The 14,675-nt window shown below is 29.4% G+C and overlaps 2 protein-coding genes across 2 annotated transcripts; one reads left to right on the top strand and one right to left on the bottom strand.

The window, feature by feature from the left end:
* The first annotated feature begins 2,022 nt into the window (after positions 1–2,022).
* LOC134831644 (PR domain zinc finger protein 5-like) lies at positions 2,023–3,164 on the top strand. Its single transcript, XM_063845433.1, has one exon. The coding sequence runs from the start codon at positions 2,100–2,102 to the stop codon at positions 3,054–3,056; it is 957 nt and encodes a 318-aa protein (XP_063701503.1). The 5' UTR covers positions 2,023–2,099; the 3' UTR covers positions 3,057–3,164.
* Positions 3,165–12,122: 8,958 nt separating this feature from the next.
* LOC134829174 (peptide transporter family 1-like) lies at positions 12,123–14,675 on the bottom strand. Its single transcript, XM_063842169.1, has 4 exons — positions 14,651–14,675; positions 14,478–14,594; positions 12,649–14,417; positions 12,123–12,317 (listed from the first exon to the last, which is right to left on the bottom strand). Exons 1-4 carry the CDS (start codon positions 14,673–14,675, stop codon positions 12,123–12,125), a joined length of 2,106 nt encoding a protein of 701 aa, XP_063698239.1.

Here is a 14,675-nt window from a genome sequence, read left to right as displayed (position 1 = left end):
TTTTAATTTTTTTTTAAATATTTTTTTTTTAAATATTTTTTTTAAATATTTTTTTTTTAAATATTTTTAAATATTTTTTTTTAAATATTTTTTAATTACTTTTTTTTATAATTTTTAAAAAATTTTTAAATATTTTTTAAATATTTTTTTCAATTTTTTTTTTATTTTTTTTTCAATTTTTTTAGATTTTTAGAAGTTTTTTTGAAAATTTCTCTAAAACTTCTAAAATCAATGAATAACCGAAAAAAAATTAAATAAAATTGCTTCACGCTAATTCAATTTTTTTCCTCTAATGTTGCCTCGAGTTGTTTCTCGGACATGAAAAGGGAGAAAAAAATTCATAAGATACTCAACACATGAAAATTTTAGCATTCCTCGTTTGTGTGTTTTTTTTTGTTCATTTCAAATGAAATTGTAGAAATGGCAGAGAGCAACACAAAAAAAAACGAGTAGCGAGTCAAGAAAAGAAAAGAACAGACACTTTTCAAATATACAATCATCATTTATCTTAAACAGATTGTGTCCATTTTTATGCCAAAAAAGTTTCTTTTTTTTCTCCCTGCAATTTAAACAATTTTTAACCTTTTTGTCCCGGATTTTTTGTGTACTTTCGCCTCTCTTCTTATCTGCTTTCTTAAGAAATATTTTATATTTTATTATATGCTCGAGTCGAAGTCGTTCATTATAATCGCACATTTTGTGACACCTCCTAAATTAAGCGCGATGTCACCCCAACTCTCTCCATTGTTTTCTTGGCGAAAAATGAAAGGAAAAGTTTTCGTACTTAATTAACGTAAAATTATGCATATCCCTTTTTGCGTTGGCGATAACTGCCCAAAAATTTAGAATTGAAAAAAAAAATTTTTTTTTTCGGTTTAAGAAGAAATTCGGATTGAAATTTCATGGAAAATGTCACGTGCATCGTTTTTAACTGCACAACAATGATGACAATGATGATCGTTTTGCTCGGCACGCAGAGACCATTTTACCTAAATTTACATAATAATCAACTCAACTTCAATTCTCTTCTGTTGACTACTTTTTTTTGCATCTTCTGTTGGTCGACGTCGTCGTCGTCGTTCGTCGAGTGTAATTATATCTTGCCATTTTATGCTATTATGTAGAGAGGTTGTGTGAGTAGAATTCATTATTATTACTGAGTATGTTGTTAGTTAGGCGAAGGAGGAAGAAGTCTTGTTGCATTTTTATTTTTAACTTTTTTTTTATTTGAAACAGAAACGTTGTTGAATGTTCGGAAATTGTCTTTTATGTATTTTAGAAAAAAAAATCTAATAATATTTAAAAAAAAATCAAATTTGCGAAAAAATACTTTTTCAATTTCGAAAATCTTTTAAATTTCGAAAATCGTTTCAAAACTTTTCGAAAAAAAATATTTAAATTCTTTTAAATTTTTTTCTCAAATTCTTATCAAATTTCGAAAATCATTCAAAAATCTTTTAATTTTTAATTTACAAATTTTCGAAAATTATTTAAAAACAAAAACTTCTTAACATTTCGTTAAAAATCTTATAAAATTTTGAAAAATTTTTTTTTCTTATTTTCGAAATTGCTTTACAAATTTTCGAAAATTGTTTTAAATTTTCGAAAATCTTCTAATCTTCGAATTTGTGAAAAATTAAAAAAAAAGTTATAAAATTTTCGAAAATTGTTAGATTTTTATTTTCGAAATTCGAAACAAATATATTTCGATCAAAATGTCACATTTTGCCGCTACTCTTTGGGTTTTTCAGAAAAAAAGTACAATTATGTAATGAGCAAAACCGGATAATTGAATAAGGAAACTGTATGACGCACATTTTGATGCCTTTTTTGTATTCTTACGACTTAAAACCAAAAATGCATCCTTCAAACGACTTTCTAAACCGAATTGGGTTCAAAAATTACTCATCAGCTGTTCGTTCGAACATCAAACGTTCATTTTTATCTTTGTATGTGTTATTCTTCTCTTATAAATTCTGTTACTTTGACAGAATTTTATCAGTTTTACTTGACTTTTTCAAGAGTAAACAACTTTCATTTTAATTTTTCCGTTTTTTGTTTTTAATTATTGACAATTTTTTTACAAATTCTTTTAAAAAATGACCAAAAATTCAGTAATTTGCAATTATTGCAACGAAAAACTTCGTTCGAGAGAAGGACTTGCTAAGCATTTGGAGCGCTTTCACTTAAATCGCAACGATCCAAATGCCAAGGAGTGCAGCGTTTGCCGAAAATGCATCCCAAAAACACTCATGAAGCGGCATTTCGAGAAGGAACATCAAGAACGAAAATGCAATTTTTGCGAAAAAGTTTATTACAGGGAACATGCTTTTAACCAACATTTGGCGACGCATCGTGAAGAATATTTTTGTGATCATTGTGGGAGAAAATACGTACGAAAACACGATTTGGCGAAACATATTCTCGTTGTGCATTTTGGAAATCGAAAATTAGTAAAATGTCACATTTGTAACAAGATGCTAACAAAAGGTTGCTTAGATCGTCATATCAAAACAACTCACAAGAAAATCTTCGATTTCGAGTGCGAAATGTGCAAAAAACGTTTTGTCGACGTCACACAACTCCGCAATCATTTGGCGCTCGATCATCTGGGAGAAGAACTTTACAAATGCGAAATTTGTGAGAAAAATTTCAATTCACAATCCCATTTAACGATTCACATGAATGGCTTTCATCAAGCGGTTCCCCGTACAAAATGCGAAATTTGCGAAAAAACCTTCACACTTCCGCGACATCATCAGCGACACATGAAATTGCACGAAACGAAGCATTTTTGGTGCCCAAAATGCCCGAAAATGTTCGAAACGCAGAAAAAACTCGACAATCATACAAAAGTTTTTCATAATCCGGCGAAAGTTCGATTGAATTGTGACAAATGCGATAAAACGTATGCGCGAAGTGAAATGCTCCAAATTCACATAAACAACGTACATCTTGGACTGAAGCCCGAATGTCATCATTGCGGAAAGAAATACACGCAAAAGGGACAAATGAAGAGACATTTACTGAAAGAGCATTTTGGAAACGCTAAATAAATACATTACAGGCAAACAGACGATTTTTTTCCTTCGAGGAGAAAAGTATGAAAGAAAAATATGAATAAAAATTTAATAAAGAAGATTTTCCGTATGCTTTTTCTACTATGATGCATTTCACGAAAAAAAAAATGAAAAATTTCGTTTTTACACGTGATAATGCCTGTCTGTCATTTTTTAATCTAAAAATAAAAAAAAATAAAAATTTTGAAAATTCAAAAATATTAAAATTAATTAAATAATTTTATGAGAAATAAAATAAAATTGAATTTAAAATTTAATAAAATATTATTCAATCAAATTAAAATTAATTTTATGAAAAATAATTAAATTTTTAAGTACCTAATTTAATTAAATTGAAAATAAATTAATTTTATGAAAAATAAAAAAATAATAATTTAAAATTAAAAAAAATATAAATTAATTAATTTAATTAAATAAAAAATTAATTTTATGAAAAATAAAAAAAATAATTAAATTTAATTAAATTAAAAATTAAAATTCATTTTATGAAAAATTAAAAAAATAATAAAATTCAAAATTAAATAATTAATTTTATAAAAAAATTAAAATACGCTCAAGTCATTAATTTTACGAAAACTTTTTAATCTTTCAATCGCATTTGGAATGAAATAAAATTTACGATGTTGACTTAAAAATTATATTTATGCAAATACGAGGAACAAAAAAAATTCTTTCAAAAATATTTTCATCATCGCGCAGCAAAAAAAAAATCTTCACCGCACGAAGACGAAACGAAAATATTTGAAGCCATAATTTTAAATTTATTGCGGGTTACCTCGTAGACAAACACAACTTAATCCCGATTTTTCTTCTTTTTTTATTTTTTCAGCAAATTCACATGGGAAATTATATTTATTTAACGGATCCGTGCCAAATGCCATCGAAAAGTCTCCTTATTCATTTAAATTTGTTGCGCGGACTGTAAATCGTCGCAGGACTCGGAAATTTTTCTCGTTGAATACTCGTCGAAGGTCGAAGTTCATTCATGGAAGCTGTTAAATTTCTCTTGGATTTTTGCGGCGTCGGAATTTTCGAAGACAATCGAGAACACGAACGAAGAGATTCAGCAGCGGGCGACAAATGACGAGAGCGATTGATGTTCAAGGAGCTTACGGAAGGTCTCAAAGTACTTTTTGCGGTTTTTGGAGGCGAAATTCGTTTATTTGGAGTCACATTCAAGGACAACGAACTTCTATTGAGCTTCGAAGGAGTCGAAGTAGTTGAAGGACGAAATTGCGTGGATTGAGTTCTTTTTAATTTTTGTTCTGAACTATGAACATGACGGCATTCTGATGGAGATTCAACCAAAACAACGACAACTTTTTCCTTCAAATTGAAATTTTCGAATGCTTCGGTGAGTTTTTCATACAAATTTTGACCATTAACGGATTTTTCGCTGCTTTTAGCTTCCAAGGGACTTCCGAAAAGCCGTTCTTCAGTACTGATGATGAAAGTTTCTTGTCGCTTGAGTGTCGGAGGAGGCAAAGGAGACCAATTGTGAGATAAGGAAGTAGCGAGTTTCTCTAAAATTTCGTTCGCTTCAGTGTTTAAATCGCCTTCAATTTGTTCAATGGCTTGTTTGAGGTTGGTAAGGACTTTATTGACATCCGTTTTGGGATCTTTTTCATGTTCAGAGGAAATTTCTTCGGCAATTGCTTCATAAACGTCTCTCTTGAAAAGATCTTTTTTCTCCATGGAATCAATTTCGTCCATTTTTTAACGTAATTTTTATATTTTTTTTAGATTTACGTTAAATTTCTGTCAAAAAACAGCCAAAAAGTCATGGATTACTTAAATTCGCATAAACTTCATTTCAAATCTAAAAAAAAAATAAAATTAATTAATTAAATAATTTTATAAGAATTAAAAAAAATATTAAAAAAATAATTAATTAATTTAATTAAATTAATTAATTTTATGAAAAAAAAAATTAATTAAATAATTTTATGAGAATTAAAAAAAAATAAATTTAAAAAAAATATTAAATTATTAATTTAATTAAATTAAAATTAATTTTATGAAAAATAAAAAAAAAGAAATCGCATAAAAATCTGTCACGAACAGACATCTCCATTCATCATCGCGCAAAAAAAAAAATAAAAATCCAGGAAATTGCAAAGTCATTAAAAAATATCTCTCTGACACACACTCAAAAAGTAGCAACAAAATCAATATCATTAAAAAATTGCATGAATAATTAAAAATTAATATATCGAGGCGAACTACATGAAAAATTAATTATAAAATTTTGTTTCACGAACGCGCGAGTGAAAGATGTTTGGTCAGTTTTTGTGTCGCGAAAACAATTTCATTTTATTGATGAAAAATTATGTGAAATTAATAATAATGAAAATACTTCGATTTAAAGTCAACACTGCAGCGAAAGTGCATGTAGGAGACAAAAACGCATAAATTTAATTAAAATAATGACATGACGAAGTAATTAACATGAAAATCCTGCATATTTGCACAGATTATTTGACACCGTTAACCTCGTTTTTCCATTTTTTCCAATTTATCTCCCAAACAGGCGATAAACGACGACGACGACGCGACAGAGGATGATGTTAAATACAGACAATTCCCTCTTTTCTCATTAAAATACATTTCCTGAGCGTTTTTCTACACATTCTTATGTTAATTTGTCATCGCATAAGAAGGAAAATAGTTTGTGCAAATAATAAGGAAGAAAAATGTTGTTTTTTCTCTCTTTTTATTTCTTGTGTCGACGTTCGAGTTCAGCTGGAAAGGAATAAAACGAAAGGAGGAAGTGAAAAACAATAAAATCATAAGAAAATGTTTCAGGTGGTTTCACACAGACACACACAAAAGTAGAGACAAACGCAAATAAGGTAAGTTTTGAACAACAAAAAACTCACAAAAGCGCATTTTTCGTAAATTTTAGGCTCAAAAGAGACACTTTTGGATAAATTTACGGGATTTTGATGAAAAACCTGCAAATAAACACGAGAAAGGAAGGAAAACATTTACAGTAACAATAATAATAGGCTTAATGTAGTCTCATAGTCTCTCACTTTACTACTTGGGGTTTCTTTTGTTGTCGACGACATCGTGTTTGTTGGTAGTTTTGAGTACTTTGTGTGTGCGAAAAACAGTAAAAAGGGGTAATGAGAAAAGTAAAGAGAGACAAAATTATTGCAGATTAATTTGTAATTCTGTGACGACTTTCATGTCGATGAAAAAAAGAGACAACAAGTGAATTTTTTTACAGCAGCATTAAAGGGGATTTTTTTTGTTGTAAAAATTGCTTTAAATTTTTTTTTTATTTAAAAAAAAAAATCTTAAGAAATATATTTAAAAAATTTTTTTAATTGTTACTTAAAGTTTTTGGTTTTTCAAATTTTATTAAATATTTTTATTAATTTTTTTTAATTCAATTTATTTTTTTTTTTAATTTTCGAATCAAAAATTTAAATTTCAAAGATTAATTTAAAAAAAAAATAATAAATATAAATTTAATTAAATATTAATTAAAAAATATTAATAATTTTTTTTGGATTGGAATAGTTGGATTTAAAAAAAAAATTTAATATAAACTTTTATGAAACTTTAAAAAAAAATAGATTTTAAAATTAATAAAAAATTTCAACTTATTTTTTTCGTAAAATTTTTAAATAATATTAATTTTAAATTCAATAAAAATTTATATTGAAATAATTAATTTTTTTTTTAAATAAGTGAATTTTTTAAAAAATATTAGTGTTAAATTGATTAAAAAATTAATAAAAAAAATTGATAAATAATTTTTTTCCAAATTTTTTCAATTACATTTTTGTTCAAAATTATTTTTGAAAATAAAAATAAAATTTAAAAATATTAAATAAAAAAAATTTTTTAATGAAAATAATTTGTTTAGAAAATTAAAAAAAAAATTAATTAAATTATTAAAAAAAATAAATAATTTTTTTAAAAATATTTTCTATGAAAATAAAAAAAATTTAAAGTTAAAAAAAATTAAATTCAACTTTACTCGTGACTTTTAAAATAACTTTATGAACTTTATTTGCATTTCTGAGCTTCAATTTCATTTCGCTCTTTTATAAAGCTACCCTTGCACATATTAACCTTACTCTGCATAGATCCAAACATAAAATAATTTTCCTTCTAATAATTCATAAGTTTTCATTTCATTTCTCTTCCTTTCCTTTTTTGTCGTTTCTTGCGTAAATATTCTTTGAAGTCAAACCTTTCGCCTGACGATAGTAAGTTTATGAGAAAAGTCTTCTTCTCTCTTTCACAAAATCCTGAGTTAAACCAATTTCCGTTCAATTTAATAAATAATTTTATTATTATTGATAGTCCGTAGCTGCAAAAAGTGGCAAAATAGTTTGCGAAGAAGACGGAGTTGATTTACGATCATATGTGAAATTTCTGCCAAGGAACTTTGTTTAATGGATTTTTGTGTTCTCTATGGAAACGGAAATGCCGAGGATTCATTTAAAATGTAATTAAAGGAAGCTAACAACGACGTGTTAACTTGACTTTTTTCCACATCCTGCGAGAGAAACGAGAGAAAAAAACACAAAATCAAATCCGAATCAAATTCATCTCATCGACAGATAGAAAATATTTATAATAAACAATACCGAACAACAACCGCACGGCAGAAACAAAACAACAACATTTGATATATTTGACAAGTTGTATGTGCCGAACTCTGTCGACAAAACCCCAAAATCGTTGTACACGAGCACAACTTTTGCCAGCAAAACTCATAAATAATTGATATGAAAATTAATCACAACAGAGTTATCGATTTGATTTGCATTTCCATCCTCCGAGTTCGTATGGCGTGTCATGAATCACCGAGAGACCAACACATCTCGCCGCACATCAGACCGACGGAGAAATGATTGAAGCATTGCACATCGAAACTCCATGCTTTTTGTGATTTATCGGAATTTTTGTCAAATATCGGATTTTTTTCGTTGCAAGGACATTCATGTACCGCACGTTTCAATAATATTTTTTAATAAAAATTGATGCGATCTTCCGTAGTCATAAATTATTATTACATCGAAGCAAGTTTGTCATCGACTGCTCAATTTGTGAACCAAGAATTCGCACGCCAACGACGAAGATTGATGTGAAGAGTGAATCAGAGTTAATTAAAAAAAGATATTGTCAAGATTTTTTTTTCACTGTTTTTAGAAATGGGACAAAATTTATGATTTTTCATCATCATCATCATTCGTGACAATATTTCCGAAGAGTTTTATTTCATTTTTTTCGATGGAAATGTTCTTTTCGTTCCCAATGGGACACTTATTTTTTTTACTACATTTCAAAGAAAAACTTTGAAAATGATATTCTACTATCAAAAAAGTTTTTTTTTTTTCATGAGGAGTATAAAATTGTGAAATGAGGAATACTAAAGTGAAAAAAATTTAAAGGCATTTAAAAAAATTATTTTACTTCATGAGGAGTATAAAATTGTGAAATGAGGAATACTAAAGTGAAAAAAAAATTTAAAGGCATTTAAAAAAATTATTTTACTTCATGAGGAGTATAAAATTGTGAAATGAGGATTACTAAAGTGAAAAAAAATTCAAGACATTTAAAAAATATATTTTACTTCATGAGGAGTATAAAATTGTGAAATGAGGAATACTAAAGTGAAAAAAAATTTCAAGGCATTTAAAAAATTTAACTTTACTTCATGAGGAGTATAAAATTGTGAAATGAGGAGTATAAAATTGTGAAATGCTGAATACGAATAAGAGAAATCAAATTTCGACTATGAGGAGTATTAAAATGTGAATTTTTTTACAAAATGCGATATTCTTGATAAAAACGTATCAATCCATTTTTTCCATGGAAAAAACGAGCTTCAATTTCAATCTGCTTTTTCAATCGGGCAAGAAGACATTGTCGTCAAATAACCGACATATTTGGGTCCCCATCGACAAATTACGTGAAAAATCGATGCGTATTAATATTCAAAAGCGATCGGATGACAAGAAAATTGAACGACATCGAGAGATAATTTAGAATTCTCCACGCTCTTCGCTGCCAAACCGTAAACCACACACATTTGCATATATTAAAAATTCCTCCTGAAGCCAGCGAGGAGAAACGAGAGGAAAAGAGAGATATCAATGTCCAATTATTCATCATCATCATCATTTTTTTCTTCTTTTTTTACGCTTCATTTAAATCGATTTTCACACTTTTTTTTCTCTCTGCCTTTCAGTTGTGTAAATCACGTCATCGTGTTGTCGCTTTGTATTGTTTTTCAAATGAGTCGGAATCCATTGTGATGAAAAGAAAGGAAGGAAAAGGTAAGTGCTTTCAAGGCGTCTGGCTGTTTAAATTTCATTTCCATTGTAATCGAACGATTTTTTTCTCGCTTTATTTAATCGAGATACAACATCAGAGAGAAAAAAAACGTGGGAGGCAAAGGAGAAAAACACTTGAGACAATGTTGAAGTTGATTGAGCGATTGATTTAACTGCATTTTTTGTCGACGATACATAATTTATGTAAATCGTCTGGCGATGAGGATTTGAAGGGAAAAAAGAAAATTTTTGAGGTAAGTCATGTTGTTTCGTACTTTTAACTAATTTTTATTTATTTTTTTTAGGAAATCTTGAACAAAGATGAGAATTGAAGCTTTAAAAAATTTTTCAATTAATCCAAACCAAGCATAAAAATTTAAAAAAAAATATTCAAAGCACAAAACGACAGGTTAGAGCCCTTCAAAGAGCGACGTTGAAAAGGTTTGAACATGAATTCAAACATCAAAGAGGAAAAGTATGCAAAAAGAACGCCGCTTGATCTTTTAAGCTCTTTAACATTCAATTTCCAGCAAATTTTCTCACATTTTACGGAAGTATTTACGGTGAATTTACGGGCAGAGAGTAAGTAACACTGTTTACTGTAATAAATTCCTTGAGAAAATAAGAGCCTTGCTTGACACAGACCTAGACAAGGATTTATTGTAACATTCAACAAGTACTATTTCATTTCATAACACCCTCTACGAGAGGAAAACTTACGAGAAAATTCAACAGATTCAACGAAACAAGTTTCGAGTCACGCGATTTTCCTCATCCATACAAAATTTTGTTGTATATGGATGTATTTCCTGCAAAATTTTCTTCGTCTTCTGCTTGTAGCTTTGCGTTATAAATTTTCTGTACATATTTCATTCACACATCTTCCTCATATTTTTGTTTTGCCAACATTCGGCATTGGAGCAGTTATATTTATTACCTTCCGTTTTGAAATGAATTTGATATTATTTATTTAAGTACATCTCTTTAATAATGCTACAAAAATTCTTGCTTGCACATCGATGGATTCGATTTTTATTTTCAGCTGTCATGCTGTGTGTGTGATTTTCAGACAGGAAAAATAATAAAAAAAAATTGAATAGTTTATAAAGCCATTTATGAGATTTTTAGATTTCTGTCAGTGATTTATTCCGATTTGATTGGGAATTTAACGAGTTTTTCAACCTTTTTTGGTTCCCTCATGATGATGGCAAGTTCTAATTATTACCTCAGTATTTCACTTTTTAATGAGCTCAATTAAATTAACTTCAGCGAAACAAGAAAGGACAAAAAAAAGATGGAGACGAACAAGCGAGATAATAATTTACAAAAGTGCGCATATAAATTTTCTTTTAAAAATAATTACGAAACAGTTTGAGCGTAATTTATGTTTCATCACGTCGCTCCATGATGAAAATGGCTTTAAATTGCTACTTGAATGATGATGCCGGTGTTTGTTGTTTTGCCGCCTGCGAAAGAAATTCATTGGATGGAGTGAGAACGGATCGCAGCGAAAAGGTTGTTGTTATCACACGGGCACGCGAAAAGGTAAAATATATCCCGTAATTTATATTAACATTTAGTTTTTTTTTATAATTTTTTTATTGAATTTGCTCTACAAAATTTGTTCGTGAGAGGTAATCTCGAAAGCTATACGTCTCAGAGCATATGTTTCATGGAGAAAAATTTTAGTTATGACGTGCCTGAGGTTTTTCTATTTTTTTTTTTTTTAATATTTTCTTAACATTTTTTTTAAATATTTTTTTTAATATTTTTTTATTATTTTTTTTAAATTTTTTTTTATTTTTTTTTTTTTTAATATTTTTTATTTTTTAAATTTTTTTTAATTTTTTTTTTAAGTATTTTTTTAAATTTTTATAATTGTATTTTAAATATTTTCAATATTTTTAGTTTCAATATTTTTTAAAAATTTTATAACTTTTTTTTTCAATATTTTTTTTAGGGCAATTTCGAGCATTCAGTTCAGTTCCAACGTGAAATTCAAGATTTTTCACATACGACGTCGAACTATCCCTTTTTTATGGAAAATGAATCCTCTACCAGTATAATTATTATCGTTAAACTTTCTCATGTACTTTCCACTAAAAATTCCCTTTTCAAACCTAATTAATCACTTTTCTCTTGGCAGGCACGTTGCAAAAAGGATTTAATCGTCCCTGAAAAAAAAGTCGTGTAAAACATTGATGAGCGCTCTTAATTTTATGTGAATGTGTTTTCTCGCAAGTGTCGTTTTTGCCGCATCAAGGCGACTCGAGTCTTGCAAAAGCATTAACAACATTCACCTTTTTCGCTCCATTAAATTTTGTGTCGGTTGCATCACTAATTTTACAATGTCGAAACGAGAGAGAGACAAACACTCGGCGAGATATCGGGTAAGAACATGCTATTTATATATCATTAGGCGATTTTATGACTACAACAACAAAAAACGAGTCTTTTATTTATTTAAAGCAGATATTTTTGCCGTTCAACCGTAAATTTGTCGAAAAATAAAGTAAATTGGGTAACGAACATGAACAACAAGCAAACACAGAGAGAGACAAAAATCTGACACCCATCCACATGTTAGCAGCCAAATTGCATTCGAACAAACCAAGCATGCTATCATAAATGCAATGAAATGTTTTCCAATGCATTTACTTGAACGTTTTTCATTAAGGGATATCGAGCAGATTTCAATTTTCATAAAAAAATAATTAAAAATTTTATTTTTTTAGGTAAAAATCTACAATTTGGTCGTTTCTTGCGAATCTGCGTCGTCACTATCAACAAAACCGGCGTTTTCATGAATTTCCTTCTTTTCATGGAGCTCTTCGGTTTCTTCTTCTCCATGAGGAATCGATTTGTAACGATAAGCTAACCAAGCAAATAAGGCCGAGTCGATGAACATAATCACAGCAAAAAGTAAAAACTCCCAAACCTAAAATAAAATATTTAAAAAAAAAATTATAAAAAAAATTAATAAAAAAAAAAAATTAAAAAATTTAAAAAAATATATAAAAAAAAATAAAAACAAAAAAAAAATATTTAAAAGAATTTATAAAAAAATATTTAAAAAAAAATTAAAAAAAAAAAATATTAAAAAATTAAAAAAAAAAAAATATAAAAAAAGTTTTAAAAAATTTATAAAAAAAAATATTTAAAAAAAAATAAAACAAAAAATTAAAAAATAATATAAAATAAAAAAAATTTGTTAAAAATCAAAAATTTTATAAATTTTTTTTAAAATCTAATAGGAAAAAAAAACTCACCTGTTCGCCAAAAAGCGGCAATTCAGCGATAATCACAATAATGATATTCCCAAAGGCGCTTGTTAATTGCCAACATCCGTTCAGTACGGATTTCATACTTTGCGGTGCTTCGTCGAAAGAAAAGGAAATTCCCGTAACGGAAAACATGACTTCGCCCAATGTCATTACAAAATATTGCGGGATGATCCATAAGATGCTAATTGAATTTGGTTCTGAGACTGTTACGAGTTCCGTTTCGAATTCGTTTCCGTTCGTTTCGAGAAGTAAAATGGCATAAACTCCTCCGATTTTGAAATCCATGAAGTCAATTTCTTTTCCGTTAACTTTTATTGCATATCCTCCTTTAGGAACGTCGAAATTTGAGGTATTTTGGGCTTTCCATTCGACACGACGTTCACCCTCGATGACAACTTCGTGATTTTTTGCAACATTTGACAAGAGACGAAGACGAGGATTGCCATTTTTAGTTTTGTCGGGATTATCCAAGAAATTTACAACCGATGGATTCGATGGAGATCCTGTCAAAAAGTATCCGCGTGCTTCGAGATCGTTGAAAACGATTTGTTGGGAGAAGGAATTGCATCCGCTTGTGGTTGTCGAGAACTTTAAAGTCAATTTTTCATTGGATTCAGCTATCATGTTTGGACTTAAGTTCAATTTGTTGAGATCGAAAGTTTCATTTCCATAACCTTCGACTTTGTAATTGCATGGCATCGTATTATAAAGTCTCACATGACCTTCATTTGACTTTGGCAAGACAGGATAAGTTTTCATAAGCTCCCATTCAAGTCCAAATGAGATCATGAAAGCTACAGCTGCGAAAACCATTCCCAAAGTCAATTTCTGCAAAGGTCTTTTGACACCCAACAAGTTGAGAAGCGGATAAAACGCAACTTCGTACAACGGAATGAAGATTAAAATCATCAAAGGATTCAAAAGTTGCGCTTGATCCGGTTTGACGTAATAAAATCCGATATCTCCTTCCATTCGTGTGGCTTGGAAAGTCCAACGAGATCCTTGTTGATCAAAAAGAGCCCAAAAAAACGGCAAAGGAACGAACAAAACCAAAACATTTAACAAAATTTTCGTTTCGTCGATCAATCGTTTGCCGTATTTCGCTTCTGAATGATCCAACCAATGATCTTTCTTCTCCTTCGAGTTCCATTTTGCTTTAATTGCATTCCAAACAGCGCCCGAAACTTTCGCCATCATATTTCCTTCCAACGGTTTCATCACATAAAGTGACTTTCCGCTCCAAAATACCAAAAATGAAACTGTCATCAGTAACGCTGGCACGAGAAATCCAAGTGCGAAACAATCCTGATCGCCGAAACATTGCACATCATCTCGCAAAATCGGAGTAACGATCGTCGAAACAAAAGATCCAAAATTTATCGCGAAATAGTAAATGGAGAAAAACCATGCAAGTTGCTTCGCTTGTTCCGGCAGTTTGAATTGATCGCCTCCGAAGGGCGCAACGCAGGGTTTTATTCCGCCGCCGCCGAGAGAAATCAATGCCAAACCCAAAAAGGTAAAAGTTCTTCCGGGTAAATTCCATGGAGGAACCGCTCCTGCTGTAACTGTCAAATTTCCCGCAATGTAGACGAGAGAAAGTGTGATGATCGTTCGAAACTTTCCCCAATAACTGTCGGAAACGATCGCTCCAAAGATGCACAAAAAGTAATAAACTGTCGTAAAAAGATGAAAAATCACTGTCGCACTATCTTCCGAGTAATTCAACTTTTGTACGAGATACAAAGCGAGAATTGCTAAAAAAATAATTAAATTTCAGATAAGACAATAAAAAATTTCGAGCGATAAGGACTCACTTCGCATTCCGTAGAAGTTGAAACGTTCACAGAACTCATTGCCCAAAATGAACGGAACAGCGCGTGGATATCGAATGGCTTTTGCTTTGCTCTCAGGATCTTCCTTTCCGCCATCTTCTGTAAAAAAACAAAAAAAAAAATCAAATTTAATTAAAATTTTAAAAATTTCTTACTTTTAATTTCAACTTCTTCTCCCAT

This window comes from Culicoides brevitarsis, chromosome 2 (assembly GCF_036172545.1).
Source record: "Culicoides brevitarsis isolate CSIRO-B50_1 chromosome 2, AGI_CSIRO_Cbre_v1, whole genome shotgun sequence".
NCBI classification, from domain to species: Eukaryota; Metazoa; Arthropoda; class Insecta; order Diptera; family Ceratopogonidae; genus Culicoides; species Culicoides brevitarsis.
Note: the sequence above shows the minus strand (reverse complement) of the source record. Positions and strands in the feature narration are given on the sequence as shown.

Bases quoted from the DNA above. Each gene is read 5' to 3' on its own strand.
- LOC134831644 (XM_063845433.1), top strand. From the start codon at position 2,100: ATGACCAAAAATTCAGTAATTTGCAATTATTGCAACGAAAAACTTCGT.
- LOC134829174 (XM_063842169.1), bottom strand. From the start codon at position 14,675: ATGGGAGAAGAAGTTGAAATTAAAA. The intron at 14,595-14,650 runs GTAAGAAATTTT...GTTTTTTTACAG, and splicing joins AGAAGAAGTTGAAATTAAAA to AAGATGGCGGAAAGGAAGAT. The intron at 12,318-12,648 runs GTGAGTTTTTTT...ATTTTATTTTAG, and splicing joins TGCCGCTTTTTGGCGAACAG to GTTTGGGAGTTTTTACTTTT.